Genomic DNA, 20,842 nt, shown 5'->3' on the forward strand with positions numbered 1-20,842 from the left:
TTCATGGCACTGCGGAAAAGATAGACCTAATGGTCTAACTTACAAATAGCGATCTCTGCAAATACACTTTCCTTCAAAGTTTATTTCTCCTTTGGTGTGTGCCTGCTGTTCTATAATCTTTAATAAATTCTTAAATATGGGAGATCATTGTTATCTATGTGGTGGTCTATTAAAAGATCCTGCACAGTGCTTCAAGTCTTAGCTTAAAGGCTCACCTTGTATAACCCTTAAAATAAAAAGCTGGGAACTGTTGTTACCAATGCTAGTCAAGTTAGGACTGAAGGTGATTCTGCTGGTTTCCTTCTGCATTGTTCATGCATCTTCAGGTGCAGACTATTCAGCCCTTTTTTGAGTCCTCATCTACAATGAATAAAGCTGTTTCCATTTACTGATAGCACTTCTACTGCAAAAAGGAATGAGTTAGCAACTCTGTCCCACAAAGTACTGATCTTAAGTTTCAGAATAGTAAGTGATAAGGAATTCTCCTGTGTCTGTTTTTTTCTCAACATTTATTTCTCAATTTCATCTGAATGAGGTGTTTTTCTTCTGTCATTTGATACTTAGCAGGTAGTTGTAATATCATCTCTGTTATATGTCCATTCTGTCATACAAAAAGTAGTCAACCAAACCTAAACTACCCAAATAACAGCACAGAACTGCACTATTTCTATATTAATCCAGAGTCTGCTCTTTTTCAATATGTAGTTAAGAATCTGGAAGTCATATTCTTTATCATACTTCAATAATCCTGTCCATTACATCACTTAATTTATAGCAGTGTTAGCAGAAAAATCAATAACATTATTTCTAAAATGTCAGGGATGTTAATGGTGTGATTTAAAAAAGGAGAAAGATTCAAAACTCTGAACAGAACGCATTGATATAGTGTTGTAGAGGCACATCTTGCTGAAACTGTGGTAGGGAGGATTTAAATCATTATGGTTCAGTCATCTTGAAAAATGTGTGTAGGTAGCTATTCTTAGACATACAAATCTTTCTTGCCATATTGTGGGATTTTGCTAAGTGGGGGAGGCTGTATACAGTGTATCTTAACAGAAGGTTGCTAAGATCGTTCTTAAATCATTTTGAGTCATATCAACAGTTGCTATGGATCCCCTGCTAATATTTTTGGAAAATTATTAGTACAACTTCCTGAGGAAAGGGAGCCTTACCAGTATAGGTTGGAAAGCTGTTTCACCAGGAAAAATCTAAGAATGGGAAAGCTGAGTAGATACTTATTTCCAACTAAAATTTTCTGTGATGTATTGAACTTCTGTGGTTTAAACCAAATGGTAGTATTGTACAAGGTAGCAAGTAGGTTTTATTTTAAAACTAAGCATTAATTAATAATGTATAGCTGCCCTACAGTTTAATCATGCTTTTCCCAGTAAGACTTGAGGGACATAAACCTAGTCTGACTAATTTCATAGGAGGAAAAGATCAAATAGTGGACTAATACTAAATGATGTAGAATAAATACAGAGGCTTAATGGATAATTTACATGTAGACATAAAAAGCAGTAGGAGGATCCTTGCCAATTTCTGGGGCGCAATTCAGGATAGACTTTCAAGTCCTGGTACTGTTGTTACTTGAGTTGATCAGTTATTCTGCAATGAAGATTCAATAATATTTTCCATGCAGGTATGTAATTAATGGAATGAATTACAATGTAATAGTATTGATTATCTTGATTCTTTTCTACTTCTGTAGAAAAACTGTTTCAGTCCTACACATTGCATTTACAGATAATTTATTTAGCAGTGGCTTTCCTTCCCAAGCAGAGATTTTGTGGAAGAAGTTGTAATAGCATGTTCCCTCCCTGGTCTGGCATTTCTACTTGTAGGCTGAGGTGGGTTGCTCTTCTGTCTTCCCCCTGCCATGACCTCTAACAATTCACTACTGGAATGAAGCTGGTTACTGAACATTCCCCCTTATTGAACGTCTTTATGAAAAATTCTAAAGTACGCAACAACATTGATTGCAGAATATGAAAGAAGTGGATATCGTATATGATGCATTCAGCTCCATTTGAGAGGCAACAGGTATGGTCACAAGGTGTTGAAAACTTTATAACAATTTCCTTTTTTGTTTTCTGCAGCAAGGGCTTTTGGTCAAGCCCTTTGGCAGATTTTTTTTTTTAAGAAAAAAAACATTGTAAGTGTCATTTAAATGGAAGTTAGGTATCCATGTTAACAGCAAGCAATTTATGCCTAAGCACCTGTGCTCTCAAGTTGTGGAAGCAGATGGTATCAGCAGTTCAAAAGCATTTAGACAAATTCATGAGACCACTTGTACATAAATGGATGCAAAATTACCAGGCAGGGATGTGTCCTCCATCATCCTTAATACAGCAGACATGCTGGAGCAGTAGAAGGGGAGTGAACCACAGAAAGAGGCCAGACTCGTGTTCTCCCAAAATAGCTGTTCCAGCTGCCACTGTTAGAGACAGAATGCATTGCTAGATGGACCATTGGTCCAATCCAGTCAGGCACTTCTTACATCTTTTAAGGCAGTCTGAGGTTCAAAAAAGAAAGTGAACTCATTCAAGGACATGAATTTACTCCATATAGCCAGACTTGTATACGAAGCTGTATACAATCTCCAAGCCTCACAAAACCAGCTGACAGCCCTTGAAGTTGAAAGTCAACCAGAGTCCCTTTTTGGCTCTTCTTTTTGTATATTGTATTTCTGACTGCGTAGCAGCCTGATTCAGGAATAAGGAGACAGACCACCCAAAATCCCCCTGCAGACTGGGAGCTGTGGCTCCTTTAGAAATGGTGGGTTCAAGCTTCCATAAGCTGTAGCTCTTTTGTGCTCTCAGAAGAGAGCTCGGCGTTTCAGTCCTGTGTTGACTGAGAGACTGATGTGATCAAAGTCTTTTCTAAACTCCAAATACCAGTTTCATCAAAGCATTTAGCTGCAGTCCTGAGGCAGGCACTTCAGCCTTGCAGGAGACAGTTTCAGTGTCTTTTTGGCGTTTTCTGTTGCCTATCTTTGTCGTGCCAGCATTCACTGTTCTGGTGGTTGCTAATCCCTGTTCAAACCTCTGACTCCACCATGCTGCGTATAGACATCCGTAAGTACAGAACTGGCTTTTAGGTAGTACAAAGTTTGTAGGATTATATTGAGTCTATCATTAGGAGAATTACTATGAATATTGACAGTCCTACTGTGTCTGTGCAAGAACATTGGATATTCAGTTTCAACAGTGATTCAGAGTACTCGGTCCAACAAATGTTATTTCAAATGATAGGTAATACAAGGCTGGAGGAGGGGAGCACAGACATCTGCTGCTATCGGGAGAGGTGAGGAACAAAGAAAGTCTTCCCTTGTGCCTGACCTCAAAATGAGGGTTGAGTCACACTTCTATGGACAGACACATCATTGCCTCCTTATATTTGATATAGTTAAATTAGTGTTCTGCTGCTCTGCTGCAGCACAAATTTGCTTTCCATTCATTACCTCGTGGTAATTGTCTGTCTTCTGACTGTTATAGCTATCAGTCATACTACCTTCTTGATAAACTGTAAAGAGAAGGTAGGAATATATGCCATCCCATTTGCTGGTTACAATACTTCAGACTCAAAAGTCTTATTAAATCTCTCTTCCCAATATCTTTTTGTCCAGGAATTCCTGGAATTATAAAATGAACCCTTTCAGGGCACATTTGTCAAATGCCAGTATGGATTTTTTTCTTAACTTACCATTTTTTAATCAGAGTAGGAAATCTGTCTCCAATATCTTTTCCATACTTCCACAGCTTGTTGTATCTTTCAGTTCTGCACCTTAGATGAATCTCTTAACTTAAGAACAGATTTTAAATAGTAATTAATTAAGACTGTATGCTACATAACTAAAATGGTGACAACTGAATTAATCTTATTTTGGCAAGCATGGAAGAAGAATCATCTGTTTATTTTCTTAGGAAAATGGCTGAGATGCCATTTCTTGACAATATAACTATGGTCCTGCCAATTTTAACTACAGAGTTTTCTTAAAGAATCCTAAATGCAAGTTACATGCCTGCGAGAAGTTTAAGCTTTAAAAACATAGTTTTGTCTGAGCGTCACCTAGTGCTTTGTTTCTTCTTGTTCTTAAAATTAGTAATTCAAACATTCTATATATAAAAATATTAAAATATTAAATTTTTTTTATATAAATAAACAAATATATAGACACACAAATACACAAATATATAAATAATATAAATTAAATAAATAAAAATATATAAATATATAAATATATAAATATATAAATATATAAATATATAAATATATAAATATATAAATATATAAATATATAAATATCAGCAGTGTTGGCTATTCTTGGTTAATGTTGTGCTTGTCCTGCATTACCTCTTAGGTACGCCTTTCAAGGACATTGTGTTAGTTATTCAATAACTTTTCAAAAAATAATTAAATTATAAATTGTAAAAAAGGATGACCATCCCTTCAAAACTGTAATTATTCTAGAACCAGGCAGATAAACTGATCTTGGGGATGAAATATGAAATAGGTCTCGGTCATCTAGTTATTATATTTTGTATTCTGTAGTATCAAGTATTACAATAATAAGTTAGCTCTGCACAAAAAGCGCATATGCACATCAGATCTTATGGCAGGCTTCCCTGTTATCGTTGTCCTAGTTACAGAAATCACTATATGGAGAATATATCTTTTGAATACACCTAAAATAGGAAGGGCCTAAAGATGTAAAGTAAACTAAAGTAAAACTTCGGATTTAAACCAATTTCCATCTGCCGCCCTTGAAAACACTTTACTTTTGGCAAACTGGCTTTGTCTGTGGCTTTCTAACTTGCACTGTGCATTGTACAAGAGAAGTCAAGCTGTCTTCAGAGATCGTGGATAGAGGTATTGTTCCTGTTTTGGATGCACCCTGATAGTTCTGATAGCTTTAAAAATGGAAAAGCAAGATTGATGTTTTTGTGGCATCGAACTGTAGACATATTCAGCTGTCACATTGAGCAGAAGCCGCAGCTGTCAACATAAGTAGCAATTTTAGCAATACAGAAGTGATGTGTGCATGGAGTATGGTGGTCAGAGCTCTGTCCGAAGCAAAAGGCGGTTTTATTGCAAGCTGTAGTGAAGAGGCAGCATTCAGGCTGTGATCAACCACACTTAATGACACTAGCAGGGTTTTAAGATGTCCTTTACGAAAAGAGCAGTTTGTGCCATGAAGCGTTTGTTTCTTCAGAACCTGCATTTCCACCTTCGTGGCCATGATGGATTTGAAACAGCAGGTACAAAGTGGTGGGTGTGGTTCACCGTACAGAAGTTCTGGCTGCGTTAAGTGTCCTCATATGTTTGTGTTGTAGGATCTGCCAAAACAACTCCATTTTCCTCAGAAAAACTTAGCCGTTCGATTAATTGCCTCTTCAGCTTGGACTTCATATTTGATGAAAGAAGGACAGGATCCAGCTTACTTGGCTGTGTGGGGTTAGTAGTAGTAAAAGTATTAATAAAAACTTGTCACTAGAGTTAGTTGGTATGTCTTTTGAAATACGCAGGGAGCAGATACATCAAATCATAAGGGCAGTTGCAACTGTTCGTCTGCAAAGAAGAACTTGAGCACAAATCAAAATCCCTCTGCAGCCTTCTCCTCCAAAAAGAGGCTCAGTAATGACAGAAATTTGCTTTTTTGGTCTAGTTTGCACTTCTTTGTCTCATCAGGGTCCCTTCAAGTTTTCCCTTGCTCAGTACCATTGCAGATTTATTTTGATTGTCTAAGAAAATGCAGGAGAACAGTGGCAGTTGCACTTTCGTAGTCATTCTTCAGCATGCGTTACAGACAGAAGTAGGTTGCTTCATCTTCAACAGGCTTAGCAGTGGGAGTGCTTCTCTGGGTTTTACGGCAAAGTTACAGAAACTTTCCTCAGTTTTATCAGTAGGATGACTTGGCTTCTGCTTGTAAATTGAAATCAAGATGACTATAAATATGTCACCTGTCCCAGGTAATAAACTGTATCCCATGCCCACTAGGCTAAATGGCTGTTTTGCTGTTGATGACTTTTTTTTAGGCTTTTTTGGAATTGATGGCTATTACTGCAAGCACATTTCTTTCAACAGCCATTTTGCCCTCTCTGAAATTTTTTAAATTATAATTTCTCTGTAACCAATACCAATCCTGTTACTAAAACATTATTTTTATGAAATATCTGCATTAAGAGAAATGTTGCGACCTATGTCAGTAGGATGGAGAAGCCCTATATAGTATCCTAACAACAGCTTTATTACTGTGATCTATACCTTATATCAGGATGATAAAAGTTCCCTGTATAATTACAGTTCCTTAACGTTGCATGTGCAGCATAGTGATTCCATAGTAATAGAGTTTCTGTTGTACAATTCCATTATTAGAGGAAAATCTGCTGTGAGGAGAAGGGGAGAGAGCGAAGTTTGGAACATTTTTCTTGTGACAGCTGTTGCTGTCCTGTTGCCTGTGCAAGCACCATTACTGGTCCTTGTAAACACAAAGTGCATATACTCATCTGGCTTCAGTGCTCAGGCTTAAAGTCTCCCTAGCCCTCATTCATAAAAATGTTACTGACTTTTTACACCCAAACCTGAGCACATGTGTAATTTAAGCATAAAGTAATCCCTTTAACCTCAAGTTCAACACAGTTTAAATTCCACATTGTGCACAGTTAATGTTCTGGTTGTGGGACACACAGTCAATCTGAAGAGCAAAATTTTATTGCTTTCTTCCTGAATGAGTAGAGTTAGATTTTATTAACAAGTAAGTTGTTACTGGTGTATATAAAGATAAGGAATGAAAAATAAGATAGACTGTGAATTCAAGAAGATAAAATACTTACAGTATCATAATCTTGTGTGAAGGATTTTTACTTAAAAAGAGGCATTTGTTTCAGTAAGTGTGGTCAAAAATTGGTGAAAAGGGAAGAGCATGCAACTTCTTTATTCATTGCATCACTATTTCCATTCCCCTAAATGGAAGACATTATGGGGGACATGCTTTATTAATCCTGCCTTCTTTTTCTGTCCTGATAACTGGGATTGTGAGCACTGCTGGGAAAATGTCTGAGAAGAACAGGTCCTGGCTGTGGTGTTTGGTGGTAGTATCCTGCATGAAAGTTTTGACACCCCTCCATTAATTTATTTTTGCAAAGCAACATCATGCAAACCGGATTGGGGAGGAGGCAGTTTCAGGCACAAATCCCTTGCACTGTCATAAATGGAGAGACCATAAATGTTATGATGGATGCTCGAAGGCAGTTTAATGTAGCACTGGAGAAAATAGAAGCCATTACTACTGGAAGAGCTCCAGTTATGACAGAGAAAATAAATGGTGCTGTTACAAGAGATGTACTGACAACAAAATACCTGCTGGCTGGGGAAGAGAAGAGCAGAGCACAGTGCAGCTACCTACAGGCAATTACCCGTTACCTGAAGTAATGTTTATTTTTAATTTAAATCTGACATGGGTAGTATTTCTTATATGCACTGCTTGATAAAATGACATGATCCGATCTGATGGAAGTTTTAGACTTAATTATACTTGTACTTAGGAACTACCCAATCTCTGCCACTGTTCAGATTCATGTCTTAACATTTCACTGTGCTATAGGCACTGCATAGGAGAGGGGATGAAGTTAGCTTTTTATGTCTTAATTCTTGATAACCCTGTGAGGGACAGTCCAGTTTCATTAGTAAATGATGACAGGGCAGGTGAAGGACAGTTGATCAAGCCTTCACATCCCTGATGGACTTTATGGGAAGAGGCCTTCTTACACCACATAGAAAAAGCTGCTGCTCAACTAAAATGTTTTTCAGTCCTCTGGGAGCCTATAGCATTCATTTTTTGTTGTTGTTGCCAAGGGCTCAGGCACACTATCTAGCATAAACCTCAGTGAAAGAGGTTTAAGCTCACCAGTGTAACTGTACAACCAAGGCAGCTCAGCACCTATGCAGGGATGGTTATAGTTGTGCAGCTAACAAATAGTAGGCTGTTGTGCTGCCAGTGCTCAGTCACATTCAATCTTGTGTAGCATTCCTAAACAAAACTACATTTATTTTCAAACTACCTGATGAAACATTGCACATCTTTCATCCTTCTATCTCTTGCATGGTTTTGCATGGGAGGAGTTGAGGTAACAGCTACAGAAATGGGTACAGAACATCCTTACATACCTTTCTTGAAGTCACCTAGTAAAGAAGTCTTTCTACAGAAAATAAATGAAGCAACATTTTGAGCTTTCAAATTCACTGGAGCTAGTTGCGTCCTGTAAAAATTGTATTTCCCATGAAAGTTGGGTCAGACTCAGGGGGATATGCAGACGTATGAGGGACTCCGGTGCTGAACAGACAGTGTTACGAATCAGCCTCATAGATAGATAGATAGATGCAAGATCATAGATAGATACAAGAAAATAATGCTGTTGATTTCTAATAAACTGTGTGTCAGTGTATTACTGTCCAGAAGAGTTGTGTGCAACCCGCAAATGGGTTCTTGCTGTACAACGCCTGTGAGTAATTGTGACAATTGACTTGAAACTCTCACACATGACTCTCTAAAATGCATTGCTACATGACCGATTGGAAAAACATTAATTGTAAACTAGAAGTGGGAAGACCCTTTTATACTCTTTAAAGTGGGGGTTTTTTGCATGAAGTCCCAGCAGGACTTTATATTTTTCATGTAACTGGCTCATGGATCAGGCTAGCTGAAGGCTAGTATTGCTGCCCTAATATTTTGCTCAGGATACATTTCACTGCACGTGGAATATTGTCATTCCACCAGATGACTGCAGCAGGTAGTAAATAAGCTCATGAAGCTGATGCAGCACAAACTTTCTTTCATTCTCACACTTTTGATAGTGTTTGAGAAGGACTTGGGATTCACCGTGCTGCAGACGCACAGGCCTCTCTCAGGGCATGCCATGAGCAGCAGAAGTGCAAGTTTCCTGCTCTTCCTGACTTCAGAGCTGACCTACAGGGACTGCGCCCTACAGTGACAAGATAAACCCCCATCTTCAGTTCCGGACTCATCCGCAGTGACTACCAGCAAGGGCGCTAATTAATGGCACTTTGACTGTGCGAAACCTGGCAATTGCATATACGGCCGTTGTACAGTAATGAGTTCTAGCCTACTGCCAGCCCGGGCCAAATCTGCACTGGTGACCTGGCAATGAAAAGGCTCTGTAGCCCGTTACCAATTCTGAAATCATTCAGGGCTTTGATAACTCTTGCATTTTTATTGGCAGCTGTTCAGTACTTCCTCCTCAGAGCTGCTGTCTCAGTGATTTAACCTTGAGTATACATTAAAGCCTTGTGGGGATGCCATTATATACAGGATTTGGAATTTAGGATTTGACTGAATCAGATCTGATGCTCTCGGAGTGCTTTCCCTGATGCTCAACCGCTCTTCTTCCCTGCCTCAGCCTTTTCCCTTTTTAGAGGCTCCTGCTTAATGGGTCTTGGCTCAGGATTTCTTTTAATCTCTTGTGCTTTTGTGTTTTTCCTGTCAGTGTGTGACATATTCCTATCTTTCAGGTTTTGAATAAACAGCATGGCATTCTTGCAGTTTCATGCCTTTTGTTTAGGGTAGGAAAGATACATGCAGCAAGCTTATTGAAAAATTCCAACTTTGGACACAGCTGTTTTGCATTACTTCATGCCTGTGGACTTTCAGTGCTGAAGGATGTGTGTAATAATGAACTTCAGTTTCCTGGATTAGAGGTAAACAAATAAGGGACAGTGCTCAGTTTTAAAAAATACCCTGCTAAATGGAAACCAAAGCAACTCTTACTGAATGTGCAGACATGCAGCTTTAGTGCACATGCCATTCTCAGAGCCTGGCCAAGGAGCAGCATGAGTTTAACTAAACCCCTGGGTCATTTCATTGTTGCCATTCAAAATTCTGTGGATTATAGTGAGATTTACACCACCCTGGCACAGCTGTTACTTCAGGAAGTGTATGAAGCAACCCTTGATAATTCGAAGAACAAGGAGACAAGGTAGGAAGAGGGTTTGACTAACCAAGACCAAGTGTCCTCAGAGCCTTCATATCAACCCAGAACCTGATGGGTGGGTCCTGTAGCAAAAACCTCTCCCTTACATCTGCTGGATCCAGAGGGGAAGATAGAGCCTTTCCACCTGTTCAAGAAGAATGGAGGAGAGATTGCAGGGAATTCAGAGTGTGAACAGATTTCACCTTTATCACATGCTCGAAAGTCACAGATTGATGCCAAAGATGGTGGGACCAAGGATGTTACCCTTTTGAAAAACTGAGTAGCAATGCACTCTGCTTTTTCAGACGGACATCTAATTGTCAGAGCTTGGGAATTTTTTCAGTGTCACTCTGTCATGTTGTAAGAAGAGGAAGGACTAAAAGAAGAAAGATGTAGAATATAAAGTTAATAAGCTAGTTTAAAAAATCAAGTCTGCCCTCCATTTGTCACTCACTGGTGGTTTGCTGAAGCAAGAAGTGCAGGATAGAATCAAATACCAAGTGCCAGAATGGTTAGGAATGACTTCAGGCTGAATATTCAGCTTAAGGAATTATCTTTATGCTTTGCTCAGAGTGCTAAGTCACTTAAAGCCCATATTATCGTCTCTGTTCTTTTTGGGAGTGTGTGCTACCTCTTTAGGCTCCTTCTTTGTGTAAAGGAGTTGGCTGAAATTGCTGCGTAATTTACTTTTTCTTTCTTTGCTTTATAGCTTTGTAAATATTGTTAACTATCTTTTTTTGCTGTTTTTGAGGAATACCATTGGCACAATCTATGTATTTGCTAGAATTATTTGGAGACCTAAGCTGCTGTAAGCTAGCAGATAATTAGAAAGGATTTTTAATTCGAACTACCACTTTTTCTCAATGGAGCACAGCTTCAGTTCACTTTTACCACCAGCAGATGGTAGCATTCTTGCACAAGTTATCTGTTTGTACTGCAGTATAAAACAAAGCTTTCTGAATACTATTTTCTGTATGTTCTGAAGCTTCTGGAAGTTTTTTAAAGTTGTCATAGACATACAATGATTGATCCTTATGAGTACATTTTCAGCATAAGAACCAAGTGTGCTTCAGACCGTGTTTAATATTTAATAATACAGAACATGTCGTATATGCTGAACATGACAGGCAGGATTTGTTTTGTGTTTCTAGGCAAGGAGTTGGAGAAGGAGTTTTTACTGTGTAGAAGGAAGACTGACTCTGTGAGCATCTTCTCTTCAGTGCAGGCAGTTTACGACATGCTAAGATAAAACACCATCACAGAACTAGGCGAGTCTGGCTACAACTGTATCAGCTTGGACAAGAGGAATCTGTGTCAGAGTATAAATTTAGTATTACTTCTTTGCCATCGAGAAACAGAGCCACCACAAGAAGCACATCTGAGGAAAAGGGTCTTTACCCAGGATAAAACACCCAGCACGTTAATCCTCATAGTCAGTCTCTGCCGTGGCTCTGGTGAGTAGTGGACCAGGCTCACACGGCTGAACGGGGAACGCCGTGCAGAGGTGGTGATCCTGCTGTTTTCTCCATCATGGTCCATGCCTGCTTCTCCCCACCCCGCTGCCTTGTGTGGTGTGCTTCTTCGCTCCAGCAGAGTCCTGGGCTTAGCAGCATCTAAGCACAGTCTGTGCTTGGCTGTAAACAGGCTATCATGGCGTTTCATATTTGACATCTTTCTTGTCTGGGATCCCTTTCTAGCCGTTCCCTGTTGTGCTGTTATGCCCCTTATTGCACGTGGGGGTGAGGTAGGATTTGTTTATTTTGGTGCAGAAGCAGTAGCAGTGACCTCAGCAGCATTAAAGGAAAATCACTTCCCTAGGGCATGGTGCGTGAGACAGTCAGATATGCTGATCTCGTGGTATCACCCATGTAAGAGCTGATGAGATCACTGTTATGGGTTTGCACTGAGTGCAAGTTTGATTAAGTCAGAACATGTACTCTGTTCGAGCGCCGGCTGGAGACGAAAGTGAAAGCTTTATGGAGCGTTGGATTGAGTTTTTGGCAGCACCGTGTGTAGTGTGAAGGTGTAGAGGAACAGACAGAGTCTTACCATGTTGTAGGGAGAGTGTCTGACTGCAAACTTAACTGTCACTAAATTATTTTCTTTTTTTCCTCAGGACAGTTTTGACTGGGCTTCCTGAAGAACAACCATTTTAGGACATTTTTCTGTAGAATAACCTAAAATGAGGATATGCCACCTAGTGGAAGTTAAAGCCACCTTGAGGGCTCTTCCTTCTTCCTTCTTGCTCCCCCTCACAGGCTCCAGATTAAAGTGTGTTTACTTCCCTGCACCAGTTTGAGAAGATACAAGGATAAGGGGATCAACGTTCTTAAAGAGCTTTTCCATGGAGTGGATTTGTTTTATGTATTACATTTGATTAGATGCTTGTTTACACAGTAGCTTCACCTACTTGCATTCAGGTGATGCTGTTACTTTTGAAAATCATTACATTTTAACTAAAATGGTGGCATAGCCTGACTGGTGGTTTTATTTCCCTTTTAATATAGGAGAATATGGTCTCAGATATTAATTTGTCAGTGACTATCAGTAGAAGAGCAATGTGGGTTAGAATCTGAAATGAGAATAGTTGCATCAAGGATTAATTGGCCCCTGCTTTGTCTTTTCCAAATGCAAATGGTGTCTTTTCTGTTTTCTTCTTGCATAATAAAGCAACTGATATTCCCCCTTAGGAGCACCCCTTACTTGGGCAGCCATTTTTTGTTCTGCATCCCTGCCGGACTAATGAATTCATGTCTTCTATACTGACTGGTTCACAGAAACAGAACAGGTGAGAAACAGTGCTGTGCCTTGCAAGGCTTTACGCAATGCAGATAAAGTAAATCAGCCAGGAAGTGGAAATGGTCAAAAGAACTTCCTTGGTCCAAATAGAATAAGATTCTGCATTGTTACCTAAGGGCTGGAAATTAAAATACATTTGATATAGATAAAGTGAAAGAATAGCCCCATCTGAAGTTATTTTATGACTGTCAAGCGTGTCTGCAATTCAGAAGAGGTTGGGATAATATGTTTATGGTGCTTTTTTGTTGTGTGTTTTTTTTTTTTACCTAGACACACAAATTACATTATATCGTGGCTCAGTACTGTAGGCCCAGTTGTGGGTCTAAATCTGCCCCTGAGTTATGCAAAACTAGCACCTGAGCAGAATACAACTGCTGATTCGGTTGAAAGGTAAGAGAAAATGAAATCACCTTTTTTCCCTCCCATCCGCCTATGAAATTAAAAAGATCAGATGGATAACTGGCAAAAACATAATCTTCTCCTTTGGAGCTCTTGGTTCAGTTTGTTTATGACTCACCTTTTGATATTTTGCTTACATGGCTGCCTTATTGCCTTACTTACTTTGCAATGAAAATTTGCACTGAGAGAGAGGTACTTGGCACGTTGCTGACACCCTTCATGACTGTCAGAAGGTCCCTGATGTCCTGGGGTCTTTCTCAGCTGTGTAAAAGCATTTTATGGTGGTTCCTCCAGCACATGGTTGGTGGTGTGATCTAGCATAACTCTGCTACAATGATTTTAATTTCATCTCTTCTCTTTTTTCTGTTTGATGTCTCCACTTCAGACCTCTGAGCTGAAGGACAGATGATGGTTAGTTGTCATAAACCTACTGCAGACTTTCCTACGGATGAATTCAAAGAAAAGAATCCTTCCTGACTGGTAAGCAATGCAGTGTGGAGAGATGGCTGCTCATGGCTCTTTCTCTGGCAAGTACTTGCCTGGTTACAGTGGAAGACCTAGGAGCTGGCTGCAGTTGTGACAACAACTCTCAAGCACCACCAAGACCTGAAGTCCCTTGCGATTGCATTGACCCCTTGAAGTCACTCATTTCCTACCTCTGTTTTACTGCGGTTATGGCCTTAGTAACACTGCACACAAATGCACAAGCCTATGGTTCCTTGATACAGAGTTGAGATGCTCGGTTTGGATCTACTAAAAACCATTTCTCTAGAAAATCTGCACCATCTGTGAAGATGTGTACAGAAAATACTTGTAGGATGTGGTTTAAGCTTGTGGCAATCCGTGTGTGGGCTGAGACTACTTCGCCTAGGGACCACCTTCTCCACCACAGCCTGATGCATAGACCATCCTTGGGTTCCACACCACACACAGAATATCCTCATCTAAGGACTGAATAATACTTTGCTGAGAATATTTTGTGTACATCACACTTCAGGGAACAGACAGGATCAGGATTGTAGACAAACAGAATGCTTAGAGCCTACATCTGACTAAGCATGTACAGTTCTAGAGTTCAAGGTGCCTCATGCTATCGTATCAGAACACCTGGCTTTTCTGTGCTTCACTGCCTCCAAAGGAAGCTTTGCCATCCCCTGTGGGAGTTACTGTTGTAGTCAATTAGTATTTCTCATTGTACTAGTAGTTTTTCACAGGTTTGGTCCCTATCCTGCAGTCTTTATGCAAGCCTCCCCTGACAGCTGTTGAATTTTGGGCGGGTAGGAATTGCATAGTAGTGCAATCAGTGAAAAACAGACTAGAAGTAACTTCCATACAAGTCGTCTTGGATTCCTCCCAATCACATTTTATTTGCGGCATAAACCAGACCACAAGTCCTGAGCTGTTGAGATGGAATTACAGATTTTACTTTATATGTTCAGCAATATGTCACTTGCATCCAGAGTCCAATGTATGCCACATCAGAGCTGGAAATATGAAATGCATCAGGTTTCAGATTCTGGGTTTTCAGATATTTTGATTGGTTGCATATTTTTAACTTACATCATATGTTATTGGTGGGTTGAAATACAGTGCAGGCTTTAAAATTCAGTTGGTGCAGAATTCTTTTGACAGCCATTTGGAATTAATAATCAAAGCACATAATTTATCCCATTCTGGATAATAACAACCTGAAAAGCCATTTTTCCATGTAAGATTTATAAAATACGGCTTTCTGTTTATGTACCATGACAGTAGCTACATTGTCTTTTTTAACACTTTTGGTAACATATGCTTGATAATTGCATCCATAGCCCATTTTCACATTTAAGGGAGACTTAAGGGAGACACAGGAGGAAAACCAAAATGCAGATAACAGCAGTTTTAAGAGCTGTTAAATGTTCATCCCTGCTCTGTGACCTTCATTTGTGATACACTGGAACAGAGTAAAAGCAATCGGCCCTCCTCAGCTGCCCTGCATTGCTAAGCAGCTCTCTGTCAGCTTCTCCTGCCTCCGTCTAGCATATTGGCACACTCACACTGTGCTGGCTAGCCCTTGGGACCTTTATTCCCAGTATAACTTAGAACTGGCCTCAGGTAGCTTTATTTAAACCGAGGCCTGAATTAGCTCCTGCTGACCTTAGGATCAGGGAAGTGGAAAGGATTGATGGAGTTGTTCCCTATAAACCATCAGCACTGAATGCTGCATCAGTGTATCTGAGGATCAGTTATGCTCATTTTACCAGAGCATCACAGACGTTACCTGGTACTGCACTGAGGGCTGAATATACAGAATAAATTCCATTTCCATATTCTTTTAAACAATAGAAATAATAAAATGCAATCTTCAATACACGGTGGCTTTGGAATAACTTATAGCTGAAATACTGGTTTTAGTGTTCTCATATACTGGACAAGAGCTGTTCCTTCATAAAGGAGAAGGAAAGAGCCTGGAGCAACTTGGAGGATTATTTTCAGTACTAGTTTTTAGACCTTGAGAAGATTCAACTACTAAGATGCTGCTGTGTAAAATTTATAAGCATAGTTTCATAGGCATTTCTTGGAGACCAGCTCTTCCTGTTTCTGTCTTGGAAGCAGAAACTGTGGTACAACAGTATTATTCATAATAGGATTTGGCCAGTTGGGTTTCTTCACTATAGGCAAGACTTCTTATTGCAAGTCTGTGAAGTGTCATTGCTCTACGCAGAACGTCAGCGTCTCACCCGTGTGACACTGTATATCAGACAGTGTAACTTACAGGTTGTAATTACACGCAAATGAAAACAAATATGAAGTAAGCCTGGGGGAATATACTCCAGTCACTTTCTCCTCTCCATCAGCCTTCCATTGACCTTAATCTTCTCTTCTTTCAAGAATTACAAGAAAAGTGGAATTAGTATGTAAATAAGAAATAAATATTTTTCTTTTACATGGAGGAATTCTCAACGCCCATTACTTTCTACCTTAATTTATCATTTGTAAACAAAATCGAGTATTGTTTGGACAGGGCATGGCACATTGTACTAGACTTAAGATTTCCTCTGTCAGAGACGACCCTAGGCACTCGTCTAATGGATGGCTGCACACAGTGGGATACTGCTTTGTCAATGTCGTGACAGTCACATTTGAACTCCTAGATGTCCTCTCCCAGCAATCAGTCTACCTCCTAGATATCTTATAACCATACATTCACTTGGCTGGACACTCAAGTTGTTCCCAGTTTCTGAAGCTGTCTCTGTCTTGCTTCCTTCCGGCTGATAACGCCCCTCCAAATTCCTCTTCAGTGCCTTTACCCTGGTCCCACAGCTACTGAGACGCGATGATAATAATGGGGAGCATGAAATGGATAAGCAAACTGACAGTTCCCCTGCCCTGCTACAATTCTTAACCATCTTAACACCATAAACAACGAAGCAACAGGGCAGTGTCATCGTCAGTGTCAATGTTTCCCTGAAATTTGTCCAGAATACCACTAGACAAAAATTCAGCTCAGTTAATACAAATACACTAAGCTTAGGTTGAGAAACAAATACAGGATAACATAAATATTTGGGATAAAGGAGAGAGATAATCCTGTTTAGATATCTACTTTCTAATGGCTAATTTCCCATTTACATCTGTGCCTTAATGACTTACAGGATATTTTGCACAGAATGTTTATGTACAAATACCTTATTTTATTTCAAAATCAAGTTAATTGCAGCACTATTTTGTAATTTTATTTAGCGAATCTATTGAAGATTCTTAGATCTGAACTTGGGGTTTGGCTACAGACATTATATGAAGTCTTGCAGTCTACCAAAAAGAAAATATCCAGTTCCGAACAGTTTTGTAAATTTGCTCAGTCGTTCATCCTTGCTAATCTGGGAAGATATATCGAGGACCATTGCTTCTGTGGACTTCTTTTTAAGAGAACTGATTCATACCTGCCCTTGGTTACAAGAATCAGCAAGAAGAATGAATTTTGTGTGTTCAACTAAGCCAAAAATATGTTTTTCTTTGGAATGCAATTGCTACCTGCATAATCCCTCATTTGTGTCAGCATGATCAGGTTAGAATTTAACCCCCATATGGTCTGCCAGAAGGTTTGTAGTTGGTTGGTTTTGGTTGCTAAAAGAAACATTCCTTTGGTCAAATTGCATGCTTGTTTTCACAACAATAAATGTTGAGCTAGTTAATTAGAGCTGAATATAGTGAAGTAATCAATATCAATTCTTGTTGCAACTCTATGAATTTCAGCAAAGTAACTTTTTTTTTTTTTTGCCATTTGCTATGTCTATGGTTTAATGAGTTTGTTTGGACATCTATATTTATATTGCGTAGTGTTTCAGTTCCAGCACAAAGAAAAAACAATTGCTCTTTCCTCTGAACGGTAAAGTTACAACTATTGCCTCCAAAATACTCTCTTCTAGAGAACAGTGTATGTACGAATATCTGTGCATATTTTTAGTAACATGTAGGCTTTTAAAAGTGTTTCAGAGAGTTTAGAGCATTTCTTAGCAATAAGTTCTTACCATCTAGAATAAAAAAAAGTGTATCTGAAGTTCATAGCTGCAAAACTGCTATGTCAAGTAGCTGCAGCTTTAATTCCTAAATTTAAAAATCCAGGCTGAAACAGAGGCATGCTAGGAGAGTAGCCCCAAAGAGAGTAACCATGTATTGAGTGCTTGGGAAGAATTAGGAAGGTGTCACACCTGTTATCTTTATGTCCTAGATTTCATTAGAGTCTTAAAAAAAGCTGCACCACAAGGAAGCTTTCACTTCACCACTTGAGAGCTTGTTGTTACTGTCACCTACTGACGATGAATTTCAACTTAAGGTGAGAGAGGAGTTTACTGCTGTGTTTGAAAAGAGAGTGGTTTTACAGAGCCTTGCCTTGAATACCTTTTTCCTCAACCCTGTTAGAAAACAACGTGTTTTCCTGTAGTACTATTTTTCAGTAATGTTGTTGGTACAGCACACTGGAAGTGGTAGCCCTGTCTAAAGCGATTAGGCTGCGCGCTTTGTGCACTGCTGGGTTCAGCAGCCGTGCACTGTTAGCCTCAGCAGCAGAGGCCAGATAGAGGCCAGATACTATGCAGGTGCTTCCTTTCCCCACCTTTGTTGCTGCCCAGGATTAGCCTCTAGATAGAGAAGAATCCCAATAAGGAGATTTTCACCAGCAGTCATCACCAGGAACAATCCCTGATGTCTCTTTTCAAATACATCACCTTAAAACGCAGAAGCCAGTCTTAATGATTTTTGTTTCTGCTGAGCAAGCGCCGCAGTTGATGCCACTCCACTTCCAGGGGCAGGTAGAGCCCACAGCAGGGGAGAACATGGGCTGAGCATAGGTGGAAAAAGATTTGGCAAACTGTGGAAATGAACTAATCCTTCTTTCCTTTGCACCTGATCCAAATCAAAATCCCAAACTGAATTTTGGTGGATTCCAGCCAGGCCTTACTCTGCCAAGCATTGATTGCTTCTCCAGGGTTTGTAAAGTTCATTCTCCTGCATCCAGCAGTCAGGTATTGTTAGCTTCATATGATTAGCTAGGTCTTTTAATATTTACACATGCTTTGCTAATGAATTAGAAACACGGACTGCTGTATCTATTACATGAGTTCACCTCTTCTCTGATCTCTGTGGATTCCCTTCCGTTACGGAGGATTTGGGTTGTGTAACACATAGTTTCAATGCTTCTTTATTAGCCTTAAAACCTTTCATCACCTGGTGATGAGATTTGGCTTGGCTCATCTTCCTTTGACTGCTTTCTACAGTGTACAGATCACACAAGTTATTCCTGGGTGGTGACAGAATCCACAGACACATTTGCTGGAAGAATCCTGGTGCCCAAGTGTTGACTAGATGTTACGTGCTAAAGATGCTGGTAAAACAAATAATAAAATGCAACTCAAAATGTGCAACTAGCTTTAATAACGTCGTGCTTTACTTGTTCTGCTCCCAGTTCTGTGCGTTCTCCTACTCCTGGTAACTATTATTATCTGTTCACCTCAATGGCAGTCTCACTTCTGCTACATTGCAAGAAGTTTAAAAAAACACCCCAAACAAGCCCCTAATTCAACCAAACATGTAGAATGTATACATGCTTGATGGAGTAATAAGCACCTGTGTTCTTCTCTTCCATGTTTTTGATCAAACAAGATTTCAGGTGAATTTACTCCATAAGCTCTTGTGCTTCTGTGTGGCATCTAGGCACCATTTAGGTACGCAAAGGCAACACGGCAGTAAGTGTCCCATTTTCCTACCAGGAACTCACTGAATTAGTTAAAAGCTAAATTTCCCATTTTGAAGATTTCCTTTGTTAAAGTCTATCTAAACAACTTACACCTTTGTCCTAGTTTTGGCTGGGATAGAGTTAATTTTCTTCCTCGTAGCTGCTGTAGTGCTGTGTTTTGGATTTAGTATGAGAATAATGTCGATAACACGCTGATGTTTTGGCTGTCGCTAAGCGGTGTTTACACTGGTCAAGGACTTTTCAGCTCCCCATGCTCTGCCGGGCACACAAGAAGCTGGGAGGGGGCACAGCCAGGACAGCTGACCCCAACTGGCCAAAGGGCTATTCCATACCATACGGCGTCATGCCCAGTATAGAAACTGGGGGAGTTGGTCAGGGGGTAGCGATGGCTGCTCGGGGACTGGGTGGGCATCAGTCTCCGGGTGGTGAGCGGTTGCATTGTGCATCACTTGTTTTGTACATTCTGTTATAATTATTGTTGTTGTTGTTGTTGTTGTTGTTTTCTCTTCCTCTGCGGTCCTATTAAACTGTCTTTATCTCAACCCACGGGTTTTCTCACTTCTACCCTTCAGATTGTCTTCCCTGTCCCACCGCGGGGGAGTGAGCGAGCGGCTGTGTGGGGCTTGGTTGCCGGCTGGGGTTAAACCACAGTAGCCTTTTGTTTCCGCTTTTCCCTCGTTGTACTGATAGCAACATCTAGTGGCAAGGTTACTTCATTACAATGCCCTACTTTCGGGAACTCGTCTAGTTCCATTTACCTCCGGGTAAATCTTCATCTCTATTGCCAGATTGACTTTAGAATTTGAAAAGAATTTGAAGGGCGAGGACTTTGATAGTCCTCTTTGCTGGCTGCAGTAAAATCCTTTTCTTCAGAGGAGTATCGCTGGCAGCCCTGGTGATCATCTTTGCTACCTCAGAAAAGCAGATCAAAATAACAAAACCGAAAAGACTCAGTTTGCTGTAATAACAAAACCAAAGCTGCTGATTTTCTTCATTGAAGTAATGTTATCTCCTGGAGAAACTGAGCTGGAATCCTAACACCAGCAGTTGTGTAGGATAACATTTGCATACATAAGACCTTGATTTTTAGATTAAACGAGCTGACTGGGATCTGTCTCTTCCACCAGAACTGCTGTCAGATCTGCAAGCTCTGAGTCTTGGTTCAGTGTTCGGGTTTGCTCATCTACTAGCTTCCAGTCTTATTGTAAACAAGGATCACCTGGAAAAAATTGGTGACATTCTATCTGTTTTGCATGTAATTGTGTACCTGATATCTCTCATGTGTGTACCTGCAGTTGGTTCGATGCATATTATTAGTAAATACAGCTGTACTGATGGCAGCCAATGCTTTCAAACATGGCTGTCTACTCACACTGTTCTGCTCCTAGATGAAGGCTGGGTGTCCAAGACTTTGTAGTAG

The 20,842-nt window shown here is 40.0% G+C and overlaps 1 protein-coding gene across 5 annotated transcripts in view; it reads left to right on the plus strand.

The window, feature by feature from the left end:
• Positions 1 to 20,494, plus strand: part of ATG10 (autophagy related 10) — an 89,128-nt gene extending 68,634 nt beyond the window's left edge. For 3 of the 5 annotated variants that reach the window (XM_072860684.1, XM_072860686.1, XM_072860685.1), the window contains exons 6-8: positions 12,680 to 12,777; positions 13,059 to 13,178; positions 13,573 to 20,494. In XM_072860684.1, the coding sequence (XP_072716785.1) occupies positions 12,680 to 12,777; positions 13,059 to 13,178; positions 13,573 to 13,585 (231 nt within the window). In that variant the 3' untranslated portion in view covers positions 13,586 to 20,494. The remainder of the gene's footprint in view (positions 1 to 12,679; positions 12,778 to 13,058; positions 13,179 to 13,572) is intronic. The other 2 variants (XR_012042354.1, XR_012042355.1) reach the window with 2 other exon arrangements.
• Positions 20,495 to 20,842: the final 348 nt, after the last annotated feature.

Source organism: Ciconia boyciana, chromosome 4, assembly GCF_034638445.1.
Source record: "Ciconia boyciana chromosome 4, ASM3463844v1, whole genome shotgun sequence".
NCBI classification, from domain to species: Eukaryota; Metazoa; Chordata; class Aves; order Ciconiiformes; family Ciconiidae; genus Ciconia; species Ciconia boyciana.